Source organism: Siniperca chuatsi, linkage group LG17 (assembly GCF_020085105.1).
Source record: "Siniperca chuatsi isolate FFG_IHB_CAS linkage group LG17, ASM2008510v1, whole genome shotgun sequence".
NCBI lineage: Eukaryota > Metazoa > Chordata > Actinopteri > Centrarchiformes > Sinipercidae > Siniperca > Siniperca chuatsi.
This window is the reverse complement of record NC_058058.1, coordinates 13,551,429-13,575,748: the sequence shown is the minus strand read 5'-3', so window position 1 is coordinate 13,575,748 and position 24,320 is coordinate 13,551,429. Positions and strand designations below refer to the sequence as shown.

The window sequence follows — 24,320 nt, the reverse complement described above, 5'->3', positions numbered from 1 at the left end:
ACGCTTACCTGCACAACATGTATCCGTCATGTTCCAGCGACAATTAGGCAAGTGTACTTTTTGCATTGTGAAGCGCTCTGCTGGCAAAAGTATTGTTCCGATTTATATCCACCTGGCCTGTCTGACAAGTTGAGCAGGTAGTGATAGGTAATAAGTGATAATAGATAATGATAATGAGCTGTTACCATCACATCATAGGGATTCATGTTTGTATTTACATGGCAGACCATGTTTGGGTACTGGATAGAACAAATAAGATATGGGAGTATGATATGTTTTTTGTTCCTTGTGAATAAAAAGTGAGGACACACTGAGGGGAAATGAGGCTTAGGGCCTTCATATTCCACAGATCACTTTACTTGCCTTGTTTGAATAGCAGTGAGCTCAACTGCATGAGCTGTAATGAAGGAAAAAGAACCAGTTACAGAGATAACGATAGTGGTATGTGTCCTACCTGTGTTGCTCTGTCTCTCTCTCAATCCTGTAACATTCAATAATAGGGGGAAAATGTTCCTGCACAGGTTTTTGTTGTAATGCTCAACTAAAATTAACTGTAAAAAAGATTTATGTAGGGATTTGTGTTTTACTTAATTCCAATTTACACAATCTTCCATTATGATCACCTCCCTTTAACTAGAAGCTTTGAAAACATTTGTGTTGAGAAATGCGTCCTCTGGCGCACTGGAGGACCAGTGTGCGCGGTGCTGCCTTCAGGCAATGTCGGAAATATTAGACCTATTAGTCAGGTGTCATGAACGGCCAAACACAAATTATGGATGGAAACTGGGGAGGTTTAAGTCTGGTTATTATTGATTAATAGGCTTGCCTTGGAAATGTAAGCCATTTTACATATTGTGCTCCACATTTATCAAAGATGCTTGGTGAAACATGGCTGATTTGCTTAATTTATTTTCTTTAATACTGTACCTTAGCTGCCAAAGTGTGATGGGGGAGAGGAAGAGAGTTCGACAATTAAAGAAAATATTTTATTTTATTGAGATAAATTATTTGTAAAATACATTGATATGAATAATTAAGATTGTTATGTTAATAAGTATATAAAATATGTACCTGTAATATGTATTATTAATGGTAGGCCTAGTTTTAGTCAACTCTTACCTGCGACAATTAGGCTACCACGAAGTCCTGACTGAGAAAGTTGTCGATTACGAGCGGTAAGTGAAGGCCTCAAAGGATCCCATTTTTTAGGAGGGCTGATGTCATTTCAAAACTTAACTCAGACTCCCAAGTCAACGCGGCTACTTGCTCACCTCCTATTCTCCCGTAAAGTCTTCTCACGTCTGGCGGAGCACTTTTTTTTTTTTTTAAAAACCCCAGGAGGTGAAATAAACTAAAGAAAACACAAACTTCTCCACCAGAGACGAAGCAGAAAGGATTTACACCAGAAACCCCGGGACCAGAGCCCCTCTTTCTGCGGGCAAAGGCGGCTCAACTTTTTTTTTTTTTTTTTTTTTTTTTTTTTTTTTTAAACTGCAACCACAAAATAAAAAAAAAATGAATCGGAGCTTTAATAAGTCGCAACCTCTGCGAGCTGCGGATTGTAACGCCGTGGAAGTGAAAAGCAAGGTGAGTGTTGAGGGTTTGTGATTTGTAGGCACTAAATGGGGATTTGGGGAGAAAATAAAGAGTTCACATGGTCGTCCCGTTACGGTGCTGGAGTTCGGACAAACGGTCTGTAACTAACAACACACGTTTTCTCCTTTCAGTGACAAAGCTCTCATCTAGTTGAAACAGGAGCCGAACGCACCCGTTTCTGCATGTTTCTGTAATTTACAGTGATTATTTTCTTCTTACTTCCGACCATGCAGATTGTGCTGATTTGGCTCTTTCCCTCTATGACACGAAGCTGATGGGGGGAAAAACTGGTTTGACATTGCTTCTCGACAACCTAGCTCTTAGTGTTTGTTACAATAAGAAGGTTTTAGCTGTTGAATCGGATGTTTTTGCAACTTTAGTTGCTGTCACTGCGGGTTTATGTGCTACATAGTTTCAGCCTACTCATTGTTTTGAGTAGTTTGTTAGAGGCTGCTGAAAGTAATAGCTGTATAAATGAAGTAAATCACCACACTTATCTACCAATCTTAGGCTTACTTATGTAATGGAGACCTCCAATTAATACAAAATGTGAACAGACATCACATGAAATTTTGTCCAGCATTTTCTATGTCAAACCTCATCAAATACATTGGAACTAAATAAGACCTTGGATATCTATGATAAGAGTTTAGCTAATTGTCTGCAGTCTAAGAAAAGTTTGTTTTTAGTAGTTTGGTACAGAAATGACAACTGTTCATAGAGCAAGTGGGCATAGTGAAAATCATCCCAGATAAACACATGGCGCTGTGTCCAATCTTGACCACAAAGTGAGTAAACAGTGAACTATTTATAACTTTGCCACAGCCTCTCAAGGACTGTAACCAACATTTTTCTCTAAATTCCATTAAAGTGATGACAATCTAGAGTAGTATTCATACGTATGTGTTGACACATGCCAGAGTGAGTGCACATGTATGAAGGATGAGCTCCTGAGTCACAGCTGACATGCCAAATTAAGATGGGCAAGAGGTGACTGATTCAGTCCAGGGGTCTTTTCTCTTGTAGTTGTCCAGGGCTGTCCAGTTTCAGCGAGGTGGTGGGGCAGAGACCTGGGAGATACACTGATGGTGTGCGACATGAAAGAAGGGGCACATCTATTCCAGGATGCTCGTACAGCATCATCAGAGAGCTCGTGTTTTTGTTTTGAGGTAGAGTGGGTTTCATGTTTGTTCCACAGAGACAGGAGTGGTCACTTTGTGGCTACCAGAGATTGTTTGTGGGTGGGACCGACAAGCCAGGAGCTGCGTGGCTGGAACAGGCAGGTTTAACAGCGTCATGGCATTATCACTGCAGAGCTGACTCACTGTCATACGTCACGTTTCCCTTTTTGGATCAGATGTAACTCATCCCTCTTACTACGTCATTTTGTTCTATTGTTTTGTTATGAGCAGTCTGTTGTGTCTTGGAGAGCGTGGAGTTTCGCATCACATCCCTCTCAACGACAAATCTATTGGTAGCAACCAAATCTAGAACATTTGGTTAAGTTTCACCTGATTACACCAGAATGACAGCTGAGCACATTTGAATACTTGTAATAAATTTTTTTTTTTTTTTTTTAAAGTCTTATCAAAAAGGTAGCTCCACTACTGTTGATTCTATTTTTGAACGTGTATAAGCAGCAATTAGGAATTTCCTGAACACATCTAGTTCCACTGCATGTGTTGTTGTGTTGCAAGCTAAAAGGGCATAAATAACGAGGGGTTCATCTCAAGCAGTAACCAGAAATGCCACTCTAAATGTGCAAAATGAATCCTTCTTCCGTGTACATTTTAAAAAGTAGGACTTGCTGATGGAAAACTAAAGGACTTTTTCAGATTCTACTGCAAATTCTAATTGTTCATCTTACTTCCAGCTGTTAAAATGCAGATGTAAATAATCTACAGCCTTACATGACCAGTTAACGTTCGAGAAATCATCCCTGAATTTTGTAAAAATGTTTCAGTCCTAAAGAAAAGTTTACCAAACAATAGTTGAAGTTAAGCATTCAGATTCACTAGATTGCCAAGGAGTGATATTGGTGTGTTTGTTGTCTGTGTAGTTTGTGTGGTGCATTTTATGTGCCCTGGTTCTCACTGGTTAGCGTTTGGTTTTCTCAGGGGAAACCGTTCCAATGATAAGCTTATCAGGGATAACACTGGAGGTGTCTGGCTGCCTGTCGCAGAGACTCGGCCAGGAGCTGGTTTCACTCACTTAAAGCTCTTATCAGAGATGGAGAGAGAGTGTAGGGATACAGGGGGTTGGGTGGGATTTTTGTTTGCCTTACTCCCTCTGCCCTTACTTTCATTTGTCCAGATTTTGTAAACATTTTATATTCAACAACATCATCAGCATATTCTCAGTTTGAGGCCTGATCCATTCCACCATGAGTCATTTTGCTGATCATGTTGCATATTTATCTTCTGAAATTCCAAGAACCTGTAGGCGATTTTCTCAGGTGAGTTGTCCCGGACTTACAGAGTATTAGGTGTGGACAAAGCCAGTGTTGGCGAAAGACAGGAGTCAGTTATCTTCCATTTGTGTGTTAGAGTTATGTGTCTCCAGACATGTTTCAACCTGCTGACATCATTTTGCCCTGATACGCCAGAAGGACAGGTGATGTCATGTTTGTAGTGATGTATTCTTAGGTTTGGGTTTAGTGTTGAGGCCCGTGATTAATCATATCTTGTTCAGACTTGCACGTACCAGAGGGCCAAGTTCTCCTCGTGAAAGCAAGATTGTTCAGACTGATTACGAAGCGCATTGCCAAGGGAACATTCCGATTCAGAGCAATGACGGGAGCTTATTGATATGCAGAAGTGCAATTTTTATTTGGTAAGTCAAGTGTAACGTGTTGAAGTCTTGCAGTGTTAATCACAGTTAATTCATGTGTAGGTTTCTTTTTCCCAAATGTTAAGTACACCTACTGAATACTGACAAACCTGTTTAACGTCTTGTACCTACCTCGTGTGTAGGTTGGGTTTAATAAGCTACGTTTTCAAAATGCAGGTTCACATGTGTGCCTCTGATGCCTTCAGTGAATCTGGCAACAAACTACACACCTGCCTGGCACCCCCACACACACACACACACACACACACACACACCCCCAGTTCTATAACATGCCTCCTCTTAAATTGATATGTCGTCTTCTAATTACAGAGCTGGTTCGTGTATCCCCTGCTCTTCTTCTCTCCTCCAAGTCAGAATACTGCTACTCTCTTCTGCTACTCTATCAGCAGTTTGCCTCTTCCTCCCTCCCTCCCTCCTCCTCCATGATCATCTCTCCACTCTTCTCCTCTGTTGTCAGCTTCCCTCTGCTGTGAGCTAATGATTACAGTAACAAAAAGCACCTTAGTCTACAAATTACCACTGATCCAGACACCAGTGCTACCACAGTTGTCTGTTGTTGTGGTTTATTGAGCTGTGCTTCAGTTGTATCTCTCCTCCTCAAGTCCATTCTTGTCTATGAGTCACATGATGACCCCACTGTGACCCTCAGCTGTGCTCTCATTGGCTGTTTGGTGGCCTAGCCGGGAAAGCCGTATCACAATTGTTGTCTGTGCTCTTGTGTGTAAACTGTGGGTGGGAGGTGGGGCTGCCTGCCACTGTCATTTATATATGCTGAGATAGCTTACTCATCTACCTGTATTGTTCTATTGTACAGCAACCCCCTTCCCTTTTCCTGCTGTTTTCTTGGTCAAAGTCACATGTGATGTGCAACTGACAATTGTTTTTGTAATGATCCTGGCGTGCAGTGTAACACAAAGCTGCAGGGTTTCCACAAGGAAATTGTTTAGCTGAGTGGTTAGCCACCCAGATCCTAATGCATCTCATCATGTGTTAAATTTAGTTAGTGGATGACAGCCTAAACAACAGTCACAGGCAGTAAAGGAATAGTTCTCCTTTTGGGAAATGCTGAGAAATTAGATGAGAAGATTGATACCTCTCTCATGTCTTTACGCCAAATATAAAGCTACAGCCAGCAGCCAGTTAGCATAAATAATGAAAACAGGGGGAAACGGCTAGCGTGGCTCTATCCAAAGGTAACAAAAAACCTCTAAAGCTCACTAATTAACTCATGAACTAGCATTAGAAGAGAAGATTGATACCACTGTTATATCATTTCAGCAGCTGTTTCATTTCATAAAAGCGTATAGAGTTTTATGATGTTAGCAGAGGTATTTTTAGGCAAGGTGGCCCACCTCAGCTATAAAACACTGCAGGAAACACTGATTTAAGTCTTTCATATACAGAGGAACTCATTTTAAATTGATTTATTTAGGTACATGTTGTTGAATAGTGGTGATCCGCTATGCTATCAATCATTTTAGCTGTATTTTTCTGTAAATGTACATTGCTTAGAAACTGCTTCCCCTGTGCCATATTTTACATAAGGTCATGACCACAACTGTGACAGAGCTCAGCAGACGTCCACCCTGTTAGTTTTATGTGTGCCAGTCAGATGGTGCATGATGTCGGACATCTCGGTTTCCTCTTCCTGTTTGGTTGTCTTAGTGACTGTCCCTTTCAATGGCCATTCTCTTTTGATCTTCCTTTCTCTACAGTATGGGGCAGAATTTCGCCGGTTCTCGGTGGACCGGGTCAAGCCCGGCAAGTTTGAGGAGTTTTACAAGCTCATCCTGCACATTCACCGCATCGCCAATATGGAGGTGATGATCGGCTATGCTGATATCCATGGTGATTTGCTGCCGATCAACAACGACGACAACTTCTGCAAGGCGGTGTCAACAGCTCATCCACTGCTCAGGATCTTCATACAGAGACAAGGTAGGTTGTCTGAAAAGTTTTTAAGACAGCAATGCTTCCTCTGGTGTTTTTTTTGTTTTGTTTTTTTTCATTTATTATAGTCCTTTTCTCCAACATCAGAATCCTAAACATTGTCTCTTAAAACTGGTTGTTAGTTTAAATAAACATTGGATGGATACTGGTAGGTTGTCAAATATCCTGCAACTGGTAAATCTATAAAACAATCGTCTATTGCAATAATTTCGTTTTGGGCTGCAATTATTGTGCTGACTCAAACCAAGCTCACCACAGAATATTTCCTCATCCAATTATGTCTTTCTTCCCCGCTATGGGAACTCGAGGCCTTTTTGTTTACTTTATGCAAGGCTTTCTGTGTGTGTCCGTATGTGTGTTTTTTTGTTTCCTGCCCTCTTATTGGCTGGATCTGTCTCAGTCTGTGTCTGTCTGCCTGGCTAAGTCCTGTGTCTTATCCAGAGGAAGGGCTCGCAGGCAGATGATCACACACACAAACACACACACACATGCGCACGCACACATACACACAGGCCGGTGCCTCGGTAGCCCCATAGAAATCAGGTCATTGAGCAAATCCTGTATCCCGGCATACCAGACATTACTGAGAGACAAAAGATCTGCATGAAAAGAGAGACTCCTTACTGAGCTCCCTCCGTTTCTGTGTGCGTGCATAAGAGAGTGTATTTGTTCACAACACCACGGTACCCTGAATGGGAACTATTCCTAGTCTCTCTCATCTCTCTCACGTTGATCCCATCTCTGGAGTGGGTCTTGACTGCCAGCCAGCCAGCCAGCCAGCGAGCATACAAATGAATCTATCACCATTCACATCCATTCATACCCGCAATCCTTCTTGGAATGTGCCTCGCTCGGTTGTGTAATGAACATGTATACTCCAGGGTATTGTTTTAATTGTCGTCCAGTGGTTCAAATACAAAAGCTACCCACAGTGCGGTGAATTATCTTGTCACAGATTTCCAGCAAGAAAAATATTCGGATAAGAGAGGCCCCACCAGACTCCTCCATTGTGTGATTAACTGTCTTGAGAGCTCATATGTCTGGAGCTGAATTAACTTATTGTGTATTGGCTGACGAGACATCTGCAAAGATGTAAGATGTAAAAAAAAAAAAAAAAACAAAGAAAAGAAAGGAAAAATTGTATTCTTCACTAATTAGCTTTTTTAGGATAGGGTAACTTTTTTTTATTATCTGTGAACTTCTGAAACACAAATTAATATTTGTATCTTTTAGATAGCGTCTTTCTGTACAAAGACAGCAGGCCTTTTAAAGTTCCTTAAAGGTTTTTACTGCACTTTGAAAACCTCTCATAAAATCAGCCATTTGCTTGTAGCAATCAGTTCAACAAAAAAGTCATGTGTGCTTTCATTGTGTACCAGAAAACACTGTTTTTAGAAAATTATCCTTGACTGAAGAACGCTAATCTTCAAGATCTTACCCCTCTCCTCCTCATTTTCTTAAAAAAAAGGGGGATATCTTAACATTTATTTTTTAGGCATGGTAGCTTTGACTGTGCACCCTTTACTTACTTTATGTTGCTTGCAGGGTTTTCCCAAGAAAATGGTTTAGCAGAGGTGGTAACCCACCAAGATTGTGACCCATCTCATCTCGTGATCTCTTCTCTTTGTACACGATGGCTTAAAAAAGTAGCCACAGTTATTAAATGTTTGGCATTTTCTCTGTGAAATACAAACTCTGCTCTTTCTCCCTGATTGTTAATGTTTTATTTCATAAAATCCTAATGATTTTTTTATATTAGCAGAGGTTTAGAGATTATTTTAAGCAAGCTGGCACTTCTCCGCCATAAAACATTGCAGGAAACCTTGAGCTGGTAATGTTTGCAAACTACAAATTTAGGCATATGTAGGCATTATTTCACACATTGTTGAGTCATGTTAAATAATGTCATAATTCATTCCTGAAACGTGGTTCCCATAGATGCAAGGATTCTTCCTGGCTTATATCCATCCATATCTTATACATCCAGCTGGGGTATCCTTGTTCCATGAGACGGGTTGTATACCACACATGTGTTTGTTTTTACCTTTTGTTACATGCCTTTTTTGTCCCAGTTTCCGTTCCATTCTCCAGAATATCTAATACAGAAATGCCAAAAAGCACTAGAGGAACTGACCCTTGTTGGAGGACAGATGTGGTGGCTCTTATGAAGGGGCTTATGTTGTGTTGTGTTGTGGTGTAAACATGACATGGTGATGTCCTGTAGGGGAATGTGCACTGTTGTGACTGATGCTGAAGCAGTCTGAGCATCTTAAGCCTCACTGCAGTCTATTGTTAGTCGCTAGACAAAGAGGTGTGTGTATGACTGTGTGAGTACCTCATGTCTCAGAAGAGCTGCCCTGCACTCGGTATGGTACATCCCCAAGAAAGTATGTGTGTGTCTGTGATGATGACTGTATCAGTCAGTACCAGCCTGTTAGTACAGGTCACCATGTATCTACTCCGTCCCGGTCAGCAGACCACCCCAGATGAAAGGCTTCACAGACGTATAAAGACACTGTGACTCACCCCTCAGTCACACTAGGGACATTCTGTTAAACTGGACTGGTCTTTCATATGGATATGGCTGCAAAAAGGGAAAAAAACACATTTAACTGGACTCCCCTGACAGCTCAGCCCACAAAGCTTTTACATCTCCTTTTCTGTCTCCTTTTTAAAGGCAAGAAAATTAAAAGAAAATGGGAGAAAAAAGGTGTTGCAATGTGTGAAACATGCATTTGTTTCAACATAAGCTGCCACATAAAACAAGATGTCCAAAAACCCCCAAGTTCATGGATACATTGTACAATAAGGGGTTTTAAAGGCTTTCATAAGAGTTAAAGATGAAACACAATGAAAGAAGGGAGGGGAAAGGGAGGAAATAAAAGAGAGGAGGGGTCTCCAAGTTTAAACAAGAGTGGGTGAAAGTTGGAGAGGAAGAGAGAGAATGCACTGAAAAAAGTCCAGTGATGCATCACAGTGTGCACTGTTTTGCTCTACTGGGCTGCTTTTCGAATACCTTAGATCTTTGTATTTAATTTCTCAGTAAAATAGACCCTCCTCTCCACCCCGAGATCAGACAAGAGACAAGTTTCTGTGACTGGCCTTGTGTGTGTGTTTGTGTGTGTGTGTGTGTATGTGTCCATGTAACAATAGGTAATATAGCGTGTGTGTGTGTGTGTGTGTGTGTGTCTCTACCTGACACCCCCCTTCCGGGATTAGATTGCCATTGTTGGTAACTGACTTGAGCACGTGCAGCAGTTGTTTGGCGATATAGCAATAATCCTGCTGATGATACTTGTTACTCCCCTGCGGGGAATGATGGCAGTGTGTTTAATCATGACTTCACCTACAGAATAGAGGCTTACACTCTGTGGTTTATTCCCAACAATACACAATAGCCTTTCTGCGTAGATGATTGCACAGTACTCGTGTTCAGTCAGAGCAAGGGGAGGTTAAAGGATAACACCTGTGTTGTTTTGTATTTTGAACCAGGAGATCCACTGATATTTGAAATATATTAGTCACTCCAAAATTGGACAAAGGCATTTTTGCAGTTTCAAGTTTTCAGTTATGGTTAAACTAAAACTTAAAGATTGAAACCACAAAAATGCCTCTGGCCGTTTTGGAGTAACTCACTCTTATTTTTAAGAAACCTATGTTGCTCCTCGTCTCGCCTTCACTCCTGGTTGTGTCCGCACACAGGTTTAGTTGGAGATACTCTGTCAGGGCTCATTTTGCTACTTAACAAGAGGTTGTTTGCTTTCATTAAATGTTGAACTTTATTAACAACTTCCACAGAGCTGAAAGCTTCCCAATTTAGATAATTTATCACAGTACACGTGGAGCAATAATTTCTTTTCCATTTGTTTTTTTTTTTTTTTAGAATAATTTTAATATGTCAAAGAGCAATATCCTCTTAAGAGATGATCCTCTAAAGGGGCGCTTTTTGCAGCTACATAGCAAGTATTACTTTGTCAGCAGTGCAAAACTGTTAGTAGGTGCATTGAGCTGTAACATTTTTCAATTTGGAGATATTTCACTTTAGCTGCATTATTAGAATGCAAATTGATTAATTGTTGTGTTCGAAAACAGAAAATGTCATGAATCTGGTTGTGCCCACGGTAGAAAGGGGCCTTTCTGTTAAATCGTTTCCATAATAACTGAAACCACAGGCAGTCTATTTGTAATGTAATGATTAACACAAAACAATGGGATGGAGAGAAAACATATATTGGACCACTGAGCTGTGCAGGAATGTTTAAACTTGTAAAAAGGATAAATAATAATGTTTGTTATTGAGTGACTGCTATGTAAATAACAACAGGGCACTGGCACGTGCAGTGTAGAGTGTTTTAGAATGTGCAGGTCAGTTCCTGGTTGAACTTCTTACTTTTAGAGAGCGATTTTAAGGTAGAACCAAAAGTGGGTAGAGAGAAAGATGTCCCAGTACTCCCAATAGATAGTAAAATGTATGAAATGGGATGTCATTTGTGACTTTTTCACAGGTCGAACAGCAAAATGAAAACCACATAATACCAAACCATGGGTGTGAAGGGTCATCCTTTTTCTTTTTCTACTTGTGTTGTTTAACAACAGATCAAATCCAGTTTAATGTTACATTACTTCTGCAACCTCTACTGCTTTATTTTAAGCTTTACAAAAGGTGTTCTGGGTTGCCAACAATGTCAAAACTTGTGGTAAAAAAATACAAGTTTGTAGACAGAGGGGGGAGGGTAGTCGCTTCACAGAGGGAGGTTTTGTACTGGGACACTTCTACATTTCTCATGCAGACACAATCAGATGGGGGTGGGGAGGGGCGAGCAAGTGATGGGAAGAAATGGGACGCATCAAAAGATTTGCGAGCAAAGAGGAGTTGAGTGAACCGGCTCTGTATGTGGAGGTGGACTCCTTGTCTGGTCAAATGTGTGGGTGTGTAATTGTAGTGGTTCAGTCATGTGTGGTCAACTGATGATTGATGTTAGATTGGGGTCACATGCACATTTCCGTGCTCGAAATTGCTGTGTGAGTTTCTACGTGTTCGCACAGAGGAAAAAATAGGACATTATAACTCCAGTACCGTCATGTTGACTCAGTTTTTAGTTTCCTGTTTAATGCATTTGGTTCCAAATTTGTATTCAGTGATTGGTCTTGCTGTACCTGACACGTTGTGATCAGAGGCATGTTGAATATACTCAGCTAGACATTTTGTCAAAGGTTTATGGTATGTTGTATCTAGGGAAACTACTGGAAGTACTAACTGTTCATTTACATCCTGACTCATTTGCAAAATGATGCAAATTAAGACATAGATAAAGGTGAGAGAACACTGCCGACATAGTTATTGTAGGCAAAGTTAATTGATTTCTGCATTTCACCAGCGTCTTTTACTGTTATAAGATGAAAGACCATAATGTAAACAATCCTTGTTAGTAGTGAAAAACTTTGGACTGAGTATATTTTATCTATTCCCACAAATCCATTTTTGGAGTAGAGTGTGACCCGTGAATGGAGGCTGTTAATGTGCTGAAAGGCTTTTAGAGCTGGCAAACTGGCACAATCTAGCAGGCGTTGGTGCATAGCTACTAATTTCCCACACTGCAGTAATGACTGTAGAAATCTTGATGATAGTCTTTTATGATAGTCTATGCACAGTGGAGCACAAGTAGGGTTCAAATAAGGATATATGTATTAAATTTGATTTAAATTTTACCTGTAATTACATTAATGGTAGACCAAGGGAAAAAGAAAACGTTCTTGAGCCAAATAAAACACAGGTCTGTTTTTGAAAGCTCAATCTTGGGGGGAAAATGGAGTTGTTTTTGTAGACAGTGCCAGTGGCCTGCACACAGACTAAACTTTCAACAAAGAGAAGAGACCCCTGTTTGGCAAAGGGCTAAAAGTTTAAATAAATAGAACAGACGAGGTAGGCCAAGGTCGAGTCTGTGTGGCTTCATATCTAACATGCTGAGCACCGGGGTATTACAGCTCCTGCAACCCGACTGCTCTACACACACCTGTGAAAACTAGAGGGCCAGATATCAACATCAGCCAAACTAAAGAGAGATGTGGCACCACAGCACAAATAAAAGAAAAACAAAAAAAAACGCCAGAATGTAAGCAGCTGTGCCAGTTAAAGCTGACATCCAGACCAGTGCTGTTTCTCAACAGCTTGGACTGCACAGTTGTTTGGAGATCAAAGAAATACTAGCAATATTATATTTCTATGGCTGCCCCGACTGTCTGCACTTTGCTGACTTTCCACATTTGGCTCTTTTTGCATCAGTTAAATAAAAAAAATGTTGTTTACAGAACAAAGTTTGGCAGGCTGTGAAAAGAGAGGTGTCATTTACACTCAGAACTATTAAGAGAGTACAACAGGAAAACTAATGCAGCATGTTGAAACTGCTTGAGCGAAAAGTTCATTAATTGTTTCAGTGTATTAGTCATCAACTTAAGAAGGTGTTTCACTGGAAACTGTTGACATCCAGACATGACTTTTCCTTTCTACTAAAGGAAAGAAAAACATGCAGAAGATTAAAATGGTTACTTTCTTTCATTCCAGAATAAGGGTTTTGAAATTCATCACAGACAATGTATTTTGGGATATGAGGTGTGTATAGAGATATTAGAGGATGTGGATGATAGACTTGACCTTAACCAGACCTGACCTGACCCGACCTTTCCTATATTAACTAGGGAGTCACACTGGCTAGGAGCAGGAGCTCTGGTCAACCATCAACCAGACTCAACCCACCTATAAATTAATCTGCTTTGCTCTTTTGCATGGAATGTGGTTTTTAATGACTTAAGATTAGAAATAATCAAAGAGATAACATAAGACCTAATATTACCGAAACATTAAGTCATGAAAGTCTGTGAAACAGAATCTTTGCTGCCATGGCCATAGTCTAATGCCTGAAATGGTTATAGTCCAAATGTTGAAATGGAGAGGACGTTCGGTGGACTAGTTTGTTGTTTTTGTCTGGTTTTGCTTAAATTTTCACAACATCTTATTTCCTCTCATAAAAGAATAAGATTGCAAGCAGACATCTAATTTCTTCAATTCTCATGTTGTACTCTAAAAGCTTGAATTCTTAAGGCTTTATTTTCAGATACTCTTGTTTCAATTGCATGTGCCAGGCTTTATCATCTCATCCGAACAATGTTCTTTTTTTTTTTTTCATTTATTCATTGTATTCTTATTAGGGATGCACCAGTTCAATCTTTTTTTTCTCCTGATACCGATTCTGTGCTGATTTGATACCAGTGCTGTCTTTATCCAAATTTTAAAATCTGTATATCTTACTTGGGATAATTTTTATGTAAGGTTACATTGGGCCAGGAATTTTTGTGGCACTAAAAACAGAGTGGGGGGCCCGCTGTGGCTGAATGAATGTAACTGATAGCAGAAACACTGAATTTTATAATGACAAAGAAACTGGATTGGTCGCATCATGGCCCGATACCCGATCTGCCTAATGAAGTCAGTACCCGCGCCAATACTGATCCAGTGTATCAGATCGGTGTATCCATAATCCTTATTACATATTTTATTTATTACATTACATACATTTTTTTTCTCAGTCTCACAATCACATAGATGTAATGTAAAATGTCTCCTATATAAATCCATAAAGCAGCTATTATATATTTTAGAAGCACAGTCTCTGTTGTGTTCCTCTCTGTCTGTGTACTGTTGTAGTGACCGACTGCAGGGACCCTGTCAGCACATCTGGCCACTCTCACACTATCGTCAAAAGGCTTCTGAGAACGTGTGTGTGTACTTTTGTCCACATGCCCTGTTCACTAGACATATCAACATGCCAGTCCTCAGTCATGGTAGCTGTAGGTTAAAGCTTTGACCCCACAGCATTTGATCCATGTCGACAAGAGAAAGAGCCACCTCAGTAATTAGCTTTGGCTCTTTATCCCAGTCAGACCTCACAAAGCTGATTTAGTCCTCAGACACTGGATTAGAATAGATCTCTTCATTAGGATAGATAATTCAGAATTGATTCATGCCAATGTTCAGCTTTTTCTGACCCCCCACCCCCTCGTTGCTCATTTGCATTTTGTGTGCTGTTTGGAAGATTATAAACTTGCATGCCAGCCACACAATCAAATGCCATGATAAGCAGAAAGCATCCTTTTCCACATTCCAGCAGATCTATTTTGGTCATGTAAAGGCCCTGCCTTATTGCAGTGCCTTAGTGTGCTTTGGTTGACTCCCTTTACTGAACATCAGCGTTATTAAGAGTGAGTTTGAGTGTAGTCTGTTATGCTAGGGCTTCCCGTACCTCTAGTCTTTTGTGCTTGGTACCAGAGAGCGGCCTCAGGCTGTGCAACGAAGGAGCTGGTTGAGTGAAAGGGATCGCTATGAAACAACAGGCCTGCATACTGCCTACTTTTCTTTGAAGGAAAAGAAGACCGCAGCTGTCAGTTATGGCCCATCTCTCCTTTATTTCCCTCTCTTTCGTGCTTTTGTTTTCTTTGTTACATCTCCACCCTGCTAAGATTTCCCTTTTCCTGAGCACAGTGGTGAAAGTGTGCAATTCCTGTCAGACGGACGGCAACAAAACCGTGCAACTCGTCCATCTGATCATCTTGGACCACGTTCAGGAATGCTGTTTTAGATAGCTGCTCAGACCGAGCTCAGGCATGACTCAATTGTCAAGGGCAAAGGGGGAGAAAACCACGGCAGACAGTGGGGAGTCAGCCTGACAGTAAGAAAGACAGACAGGCGGATGGAGGACTGGGCAGGTTGGGTCCACCTCCATCCTGTGGTCTGGCTGTTATTCTCTTGTTGCAATCTGAGCCAACAGAAATCAGGAATTTTCTGGGGAAGAGGGGAAGCCCGTGCAGGCAGAGGTGGCACAAGCAAATGTCATGTACGGTATTATAACAAAAAGCCTGTTATTAGAGCTTTTTGTAAGCTTTAGACAGACACTTTGATGACACATCTGGGTCACATTCAGAGGGCAGCAGCATGGGAAAATATGCCGCCTTTGAAAATGCCTCATATCAGGCAAGTGAGGTGTTTAAGGCTCATCACTGTCGGAAATTCTTCCCGCTTGCTGTGTGTGTGTGTCACCGTGCATCTCTGCGCCATACCAAATAAATCCCCCTCTCTACAGGGAAAGGTTTCTGTGCTGTAAAACCTTTTAGGTAGTGTGTCTGGGTTTCTCAATAAAACCTGTGTGTGGCCTTTTCTCTGCACGTCTTCAGACAATGCCAGCCATAGTTAAAGTGTGATGGAGACGCCTGGTGCCTGCCAGGAGCAGGACAGAACAGCAACAGCCATGTCCGATGGGGAGCTGCCGCTCTTTGTGGCTCAGACTGCAAACCAGCTTGGATGGTGCTGTAAATCACGTCAGCTGGCACAAAAAAGGGACAAACATGTGCATGAGTGCACACAAACGCAAATCCACACCCATACTATACATGCAGCCAGACGAGCATGCATTGCACACACATTACATCTAATTTGTACTTGTGTTATGTGAACTGAGCCATTTTAGGATAATTGCACCACAGAAGTCTTTTGCTTTAACTGTAACAAAGCCTTGCAGAAGATGCACACATGATTGCTTTTGGATTACCCACATGCACGTGTTCATATGCATCACGAATCCCAGCTGACACACAGATTCGACCTTTCTCTCTGTTGTTGAGGCGTAGGAGGGGAGGTCCTTTGTTTTAATTAAACTTGTAAGGGCTGTTGTGTTTGGCAAAACTATATTGGTGTTTGTGTTTCCTAAGTCCCTGCTTTCATTTTGGTTTACGACCCCGCTTTGAACTGTTCCCCCACAATGAAGTTTCCAGACATTGTGGGACAGGAGTGTCTGTGGCAGGGCACTCCTCCTATCATCCGTTTGTCACTTTTGATGAGCATTTCATGGATTTATTTTCATATTTTTCAAACCCAGAGTCAACAATGGTCCCCTTTTTTGGTTTTGCTTGATCATGACTTGTCAAAAGAAAAATAGTTGGGTTCGTAGAAAATTCATCCTTCTAACAAAACCGCTCAAATGTTTTCCCCAGTGTTTGACGTGCAAATTTCCTGAAGGATGCAGTTGATTTGCAGTTCTTCATATTGGTAAAAATGAACTATAAACACAGCTGCTCTCAATTCAGGAATGCTATCACACCTCAACAGTCTTTCTGTTATGTCTACTCTGATTCTCAAAAACTCAGTGGCTGAGTTGAAATTGACCTTATCCTGCATCTAAATAAGCTCAGAGTCGCAGGCTCTGGAAATTGAATGCTGTATGTGATGGATATAGCCAGTCCTTCAGGGACAAACAAACAACTTCCTAAGCCGCCGCCACCACCATAGCCACTCCTCAGCAGCATGAACCTTCAAAAGAGAGAAAACAAGCTTGCAATACTTCCGTGCCTTCTTTCTTTCCCTTGGTTTATGGCTTGAAAGTGGAACGAGATCCTGGGACATGTGTGACTTTGAATTTCCAACTGTGTGGGTTTTTGTTCGTTTATGTGGTTGTTTGTATGTTGTCATAAGAATAAGGGGCAGGGTTTGTATCGGGATTTCCCGGGTCTTAACTTGATAGATTCAACTAGTAATTCTATCTATACAATAGGATTTTACTTCATTTTGAGCTATTCTATTTTTTATTTTACATTAGATTCCTTTAGTAAATTACTATTTAACAGAAAAATCCATTCTAAAACACTTTTACTTTTAAAAACTTTTTTTGGTACCATATTTTTCATGATTTACAATAAATTATTCTTATTTATAACTGACAAGTCAAATGCTTCATCGTAAAACCTCAACTTTCTTCTTCAAATGTGTTTTTTTTATGTTTAATGACTAGCTTGTAGGCATTAAACAAACGAGATATAAAGTGGTAATAAGTGAGCTTTAGAATAGTTGCTAGGTGGATTTTGTTACCTGCGGACAGAGCCAGGCTAGCTGTTTTTCATAGATAGTCATCCTAATTGAGTTTAATGTTCACGTACATCTCCAGTATATCTGTTGATTAGCTGTTGGAGTGGTTGAATCTAATTCTGGAAAACTGTATGTCATTAACTTTACATGACAGGTTTAGGGTTCAACAAACACATTTAATCAGAAAATACCTCCTGTAATGCATTAAACATCACAGGTAAATGATATATAACAATGTAGGGATGGATTTTCCTTCAAACGGGTCACATTCAATACTGAGACTGGTCGAATAAGAGTACGCAGTGGAAAATTCCCAGGCCAAGTTTAGAACCGAGCCATGAGCAAAGTGAGGGAAGAGGGTGAAGATTTGGGGTTAGGGAGAGCGGGGAATGTGGACGCTGGGTGGATGTTGGTGGGTTTTTGAGGGAGGAGTTGCTGGTTTGTGCAGAGACAGCTCGCTGTGAGACTACTCACTGCAGTTCCTCCTTAATTACAGCTCTACTGGAGGACAAGGCCAGGCATGCTCTGTGTGTGCATCTGTGTGTAGCACTGGAAAACTCACACAAATTCACACATACAAATGTAGTCAACACAAGTGCAAGCTTGAGCAAAGGATTTGTGTCCTTTGAGGAAATACTAGTTTAACTCACATTATCAAAGCATGTAGGTCGGCTTGAAAAGAGCGTGATTGTCACTGATGCACATATCAAATATCAAATTGGACTTGTTTTCAGTCTGGTTTTCTGTCATCTTTCACAAATTCACCATATCTGAGTGTTGTTGTTTTGGATGTTTTGGCGTCTGTTGTGCAAGGAGTCACTATCTCTACCTGGGATACAGTTTGAAATCTTTTAGAAACTTTTGGATCTTTTTCCCCTTGAATTTTCACTGCAAGTTACACTTTAAGGATCATTCAAAAACTGTTCATTGGAATCCTCATAATCTTCTAATCAACAGCGCTGCATCTTTAACATATAGCTTTCTGGCCTAAGCAAGTTGAGAAGTGCTTGGTAGCTAGCACAACATCAGCCTAGTATTGCCTCTGCAAAGGGTTATTTTGGGAGTCCATAATTACAAAGGAGGGACTGACTTTGCTTCTTGACAGCTCACCCGCAGCAAACACACTCACCACTGGCAAGGTTGGCTTCAGAGCCACCCCGCTAACTTTAGGTTAATGGTGTCTTGGCTACAAAAACAGACTTGTGCTAGCTGCTAGTAGCAAGCCTAAGGTTTAGTTAACAAACAAAAAGTACATTTATCACCCTTATTTTGTAATTCAAGTGAAGTTCTCGAATTGCCACTTTGCTTTGAAATGAGTGGAGTTTGCTCTGCATACTGCTGCTGATGCACACGGTAGGCACATATGCTATAAATACTGTCTATTGCAAACACACACACACACTCACTCATGTGTTTTACATTCACAAACATGATTATATGCAATGCTGCATGTTCAAGCTAAACAGACAATCATGCCCTTTGCATGAAAAAAGCATGTTTATGTGACACATTTAGTGGATGTTGCAGTGTGTTTTCCTTGAAATAGTCTGATCCGGTCTGCTGAGAGGGAGTTGACTGTTTCTTTAGGGTTGTTTACTCCTCTGGTATCCCCTTGTGGCCAAGCCACGCTGACGAAATAAGAAGCCATTTTGTTGTTGTGTTTTTTTTTTAGGGAAGATAGGGGGTTGGATTTTAGAGTTATTTATCACTTTTGATGGCAGTTGGCATTGAAAATGATTAAATTTAACCATTGCCATTTCAGAATATTTTATTTATATTTTGCTTATGCTTGTGCATTGTGGCATTTTTCATTTTGTGTGGACTTGTGCAACAGTATCGTGTGTGTGTGTGTGTGCTCAAGGAATTAAAGGAACAATTACAATTGCAGCCGGCTAAAAAACAGATTATAGCCATATATAGGTCATGAGGCTAAAACAATGAGACAAGCTGTCATGCCCCTCACCAGTCTGACAGTTATTCAGCCATAACATACACTGGAGTGATTTGATTGGCTAGAATGGAGCCAGAAGTATATATGATTGGCTATCACAAATCACCAGAGCTGACAATGAGCTTTGCAGCTATTGCAAACTTCATTTGATATCAAAGCAAATCGCAAAGAGGATCTAAAGTATGCGTCTTATCTACGGTTTGCCCATGGTGTAACTGAGTTTCTGCAATTACCATTCAGTCACTGAATATTTGGTTGTAATGATTTGCTTTGCTTTACTGTAGCCAGTCTCTAAGTGATCAGCTGAATTATACAAAACCACACATTTTTGCAGCTGCATTTTATCTAACGTCTCTCAATATAAGTGCGACACCCCCTGTTGTATACTTTTTTTAGACATAGCCATATAAAGGTGGACTTGTCTGGCTGACTGTTTTTCAGTGAGCCCATTTTGGATGAATGTAGCATTGGTGCAGTTGGTGTTTGAATCAGGCCAACTCAGCAGTTCAGGATGGGAGAGGAAGGAAAAGAATGGAGGAGGGGAGGAATGAGCCCTGACTCTTATCCTGATATGAATTGTGTCCTAGAGACTCCCTGAAACAATGGGCACTGACAGCTCATGTGGAAATACTCCCACAGACGGTTTTGACATGGTGTGTGTGTGTGCGTGCGTTCGTGTGTGTGAGAGAGAGAAGAGAAGAGAGAGAAGTGATTTGGCTGCAGAGACTAAATGAAGCAAAAACAACTAATTTAGTCAGTGGAGCAAAGCAGGAGCAGGAAGAACCAAGGACATGTGTCACCACGCACAGGAAGTGTTCTGTTATGTTGTGTGGTTGTGTAAGAGAGGGTGTTGGTGTTTCAGGTGCAAAGGAGGATGGCACTGAGGCCTGTCCATGCTTGCAGAGGATTTACCCACTCACACCCAGGGAATGGGGGCCCTCACCTGGAGGCCAGGAAGGGGCTTTTCACTGACCCTTGCTCATGACTGAATAGAGGTCAATAAGGGTGCTTGCGTTAATGGCAGGGTCCAACACATACCAGTGAAAATCTCATGCTGGATCCCCTTCAAAGGATTAAGAATGGTGACATCCAGCTGGATCAACAACAAAAGTGTACAACCATATTCAGCCAAAACTATCATATTGATTTGTTGCAAAACAAGGCACAATTGACTGCCAGAGCTTCTCAATAGACAAGGTGTGTGTGTGTGTGTGTGTGTGTGTGTGTGTGTGTGTGTGTGTATTTGTCTGCTTAGATAAGGATAGAAAATGATCTCATTCAGCTTTGGAGATAACATTTTCTCTGGCCACTTGTGAATCGACTTGTAACATGATGTTGATTATTTTTCTTGCCCACGGTGTGAATGAGATGAATGTCTCCAGAGGCTGCTTCATAACAAAGGATCGCTTTTCCTGTGGATTGATGTAAGACCTTCTCAGCAAGGCGTCTTCTGTGAGACAGACAATCTTGCCATTTCTCAGTCTCTCTCTGTTTTCATTTAAGCCGGCAGTTTACCACAAACGAAATCAAAATCGTCTCCGAGGCAGTGTGATGGGTTGTCACTCTTTCCACTTGTTTACAGAAGGAAATTTGTCAGTTTTCAAGTCTGCATGTTTGTTTACTTGCACGGTTGTCTCATTTCCTTACCTGTCTGCTTGACTGTCACATCCTCCAGCATTTCTTGGCCTGTCTGCACTGTGTGTGTGTGTGTGTGTGTGTGTGTGTGTGTGTGTGTGTGTGTGTGTGTGTGTGTGTAACAGTGAGAGAGCCAGAAAGACCGTAATCCTCCCAGTCTGCTTGTTGTCTGTCACCTGCAGCCAATAAAAGATTAGAAAGTGACTTTAGCTCCGATCAGTGCCAAAAGGTTGAGGAGGATGAAGGCGGAGGTTACATATTAGGACCGTAGGTGCTGCAGGTTTCGGGTCTGTGTGTCAATATGTCTGATACCAGAGTAGATCTGAATGGATCAGAGCATAATCAGTGTCAGTTCTGATCACGTGGTACGCAATACGCAAACACATGCAAACCAGAAAGCCCCAAAAAAGTCAACCGATGTGTCCTTGTAAGTTTATTACTAATGTATGATAATGTGTTAGAACTACAGATTTCAGTCAGTCATACAGATGTCAGTACCTGTATTTGGCTTCTAGATATTGAGAACCCATGTTAGCTAAATACAGACCAAGACAAGATATATGTTATTGCAAGTCTCAGTGGTTTAGTTCAATTCAGTTGGTTTATACAATATAATAAATGTTTCAGTTCAACCACTCCTCCGCAGCAACCGCTGCATTCACTTTATATGTGGGTTTCTTATTTTTAGCTTTCCCTGCCAGTATGGCGGCTTTTTATGGTGATTCCCTAAACCTGTTTACCACTATTTAAATAACATGAATAATTTTTTTAACACAACTGCAACACTGGACGAGTTTATTCATTTTCTTGACTGTAAAAGTATGTCAACAAGCTGTTGCAAATGAACCATATTCCCTTTTTCCCACTCCTGAAGTGAGCCCACATGAATAATATTCACACAGGACTCATAAACATTGTTCTCTTCATTAAGCAGTGTGAAGCAAATCCAATTGAGAGCAAATCTTTTTCAGCCTGGGGCTTATTAAACATTATTTGATGCTCAAAGACGCTGAAGGCTGCTAAGCTTGTGTTTTGGTTTGTGAGTGTGGGAGAGGAATTAAGGGTTATACAGCAATCGTTATGTTATTGTCATAGTATCTCTTTTGAATGTCTGTCTTGTAGTAGAGTTTTGGCTGTGTATAAAAGAAGAGGACTATAGAAAGATTAGATATCAGGAAACAATATCCTATGTTTCCTCATAGTTTAGAGTGATTCTGTTGTCTGTGTTATCCTTAAGTCTGTCCCTCTCTCTCACACACACCCACTTAATCACTCATGTGGACTCTCACACAAACAGAAGGCCAGACAGGTGGCAAGGACAGAAGTCCAAGTCTGCTGCTGTGGCTTGTGTCACCAGAGCACTGCCAAAATCTGTTTCCCCTGATACCTTCTTTGCCAAAATGCCTGTAAAATACATTACTTGTCATATGGTTGCAGGACTTGAGTGTGTTTTAATGTTTACGCTTGAGTCTGGCTCGTCATTGTTCTCTTTTCTTAAGTAAAAGGTCCAAGATTTCCGTTAACTTTGTATTCCACAGTGACATGTATTTATACCTATATCTTCACATGGGTAGTAAGCAGTGAAGACAGCCCAGGTAGCTGTGGACCAGATGGCAGTGGAGACTTTGTTGAGCTTAAATCAGCAGCATGTGTTTTCTTGGTTGGAAACATGCATGTGATCAGCAGAGAGGCTGCTGGATTAAAACCAGAAGCAGTAGTTAGTTATATTCAAGACAAAGGAGGAGGGAGGAGGCAGGAAGGTTATTGAACCCCCAACAGCACTTTTTTTTTTTTTTTTTTTTTTCTGAAGATGGAGGGGGGGGATCTTGATGGAGTGGAGATTGTTCCTTTTAAAAGTTTGGAGGAATGCAAGACCTGTCTACTCCATCAGCTCTCCTCTACCTCCCTCTTTGATGTACCTCCCTCCCCTCCCCTGCTATACGTCAGCCCCCCCACACATACACAAACACAGGTTAATCACCTTATGTACGCACACACACTATCCCGCTCCCTTCTTCTCTTGGTCTTAACCTCTGTTCCCCATGTGACTTGGTCCAACATCTGCATGCATATTAATAAAGTTGCTGTTGGTGTTTTGGATCGTGTGTGTGTGTGTGTGTGTGTGTGATGGGGGTGGGTGATACCTGCAGTGAATCTTAAACCTGTGACTCCCCCCCACCACCATAAAGGCCAGGCCAGAACGGAGCAGACAAGGCAGCTCCATTTAACTTGTCCCAGATGTGCAGCCCGGCCCCTGTGTGCCGCGGTAACTGCTAGTGAAATGAGTGCAGGAATGGAGGCGGTGCATGCAAAGTGCTACCCAGAACCAGCCTTGTCTTGTTTTATCAGGAGGAAAAAACTCCCGTTTTACCTTATTCTCTTGCAGACCATTTCACCTGAGTGTCACTGGATTCTTGTTCATTTTTTCTAATCCCAGGCTCTACGGGAAGCATGAAGCAATACAAATGCACGCTCTTTGAAGTCTGTTAATAACTTAACATGACATTCCAGACTCAAGGCTCTTTTTTGCTATCGTCTCTTTTTGAACCAAGTAGCTTAGGATTTACATAAAAGTGATTGCAGTCATCCTTGTGTGTATGTGCGCACTAGTGTGTGCACTCTCCTGTATGCAGTGAGCTATTTAGATCCTTTACTTAAGTAAAAGTAGTAATACCGCAATGTAAAACTACTCTGTTACAGGTAAAACTAATCAAGCATTTCAAGCAAAATGAATGTATCAGAAGGAAAAGTGGTCATGATGCAGAATGGCTCCTTTTTTAAGTTTCGTATTTTTATGGGGTTTTTTTTTATTATTGATGCACTAACTTGTAAGCACCATTTTAATGTTTCAATGCATAGATATGTTACCTATTTTATATAACATCGACAGCTGTAATCTATAACAATGCATCATATTACACTGATGTGTTTTGTTTGTAAACTTTTACTTTGTGAGGTAACTAGTATACAGCTGTCAATAGATGTCAGATAAATGCAGTGAAGTAGAAGTATAAAGTAGCATAAAGTGGAAATGTTCAAGTAAGTACCTCCAAAGATGTACTCAATTACAGTACTTCAGTAAATGTACTTAGTTACTTTCATTCTTTTCTATGCACCTAGCATAACACAGGATGCACAAGATCACAGAAACTTCCAGTAAGTTCTACCCAAACCTTCAGTGCAGCTGTCGATTATAACCACATAGGTTTATCAAGCTTCTCCAAATTTCCACCCAGGCCCTGCCTCAACCACCCCTGCAAGAATGTGAAATATGTTTGCATGTTTAAAAAAAAAAAAATCTTCTTTATTCTGTCTGGATTCTTTTTCCATGTTAGTGTTAGCTGAACGTCTTGGCAGCAGGTAGCCCCAAAAACACACAGATAGACTTCCCGGCCGTCTCCAATGGGGAAGAGACGAGACGTCCAAGAA

The 24,320-nt window shown here is 41.0% G+C and overlaps 1 protein-coding gene across 1 annotated transcript in view; it reads left to right on the top strand.

The window, feature by feature from the left end:
- Positions 1-1,212: 1,212 nt before the first annotated feature.
- pard6gb (par-6 family cell polarity regulator gamma b) overlaps positions 1,213-24,320 on the top strand; it is a 32,866-nt gene continuing 9,758 nt past the window's right edge. Inside the window, exons 1-2 of the mRNA XM_044170683.1 lie at positions 1,213-1,587; positions 6,162-6,384. Of these exons, the coding sequence (XP_044026618.1) occupies positions 1,516-1,587; positions 6,162-6,384 (295 nt within the window). The 5' untranslated portion in view covers positions 1,213-1,515. The remainder of the gene's footprint in view (positions 1,588-6,161; positions 6,385-24,320) is intronic.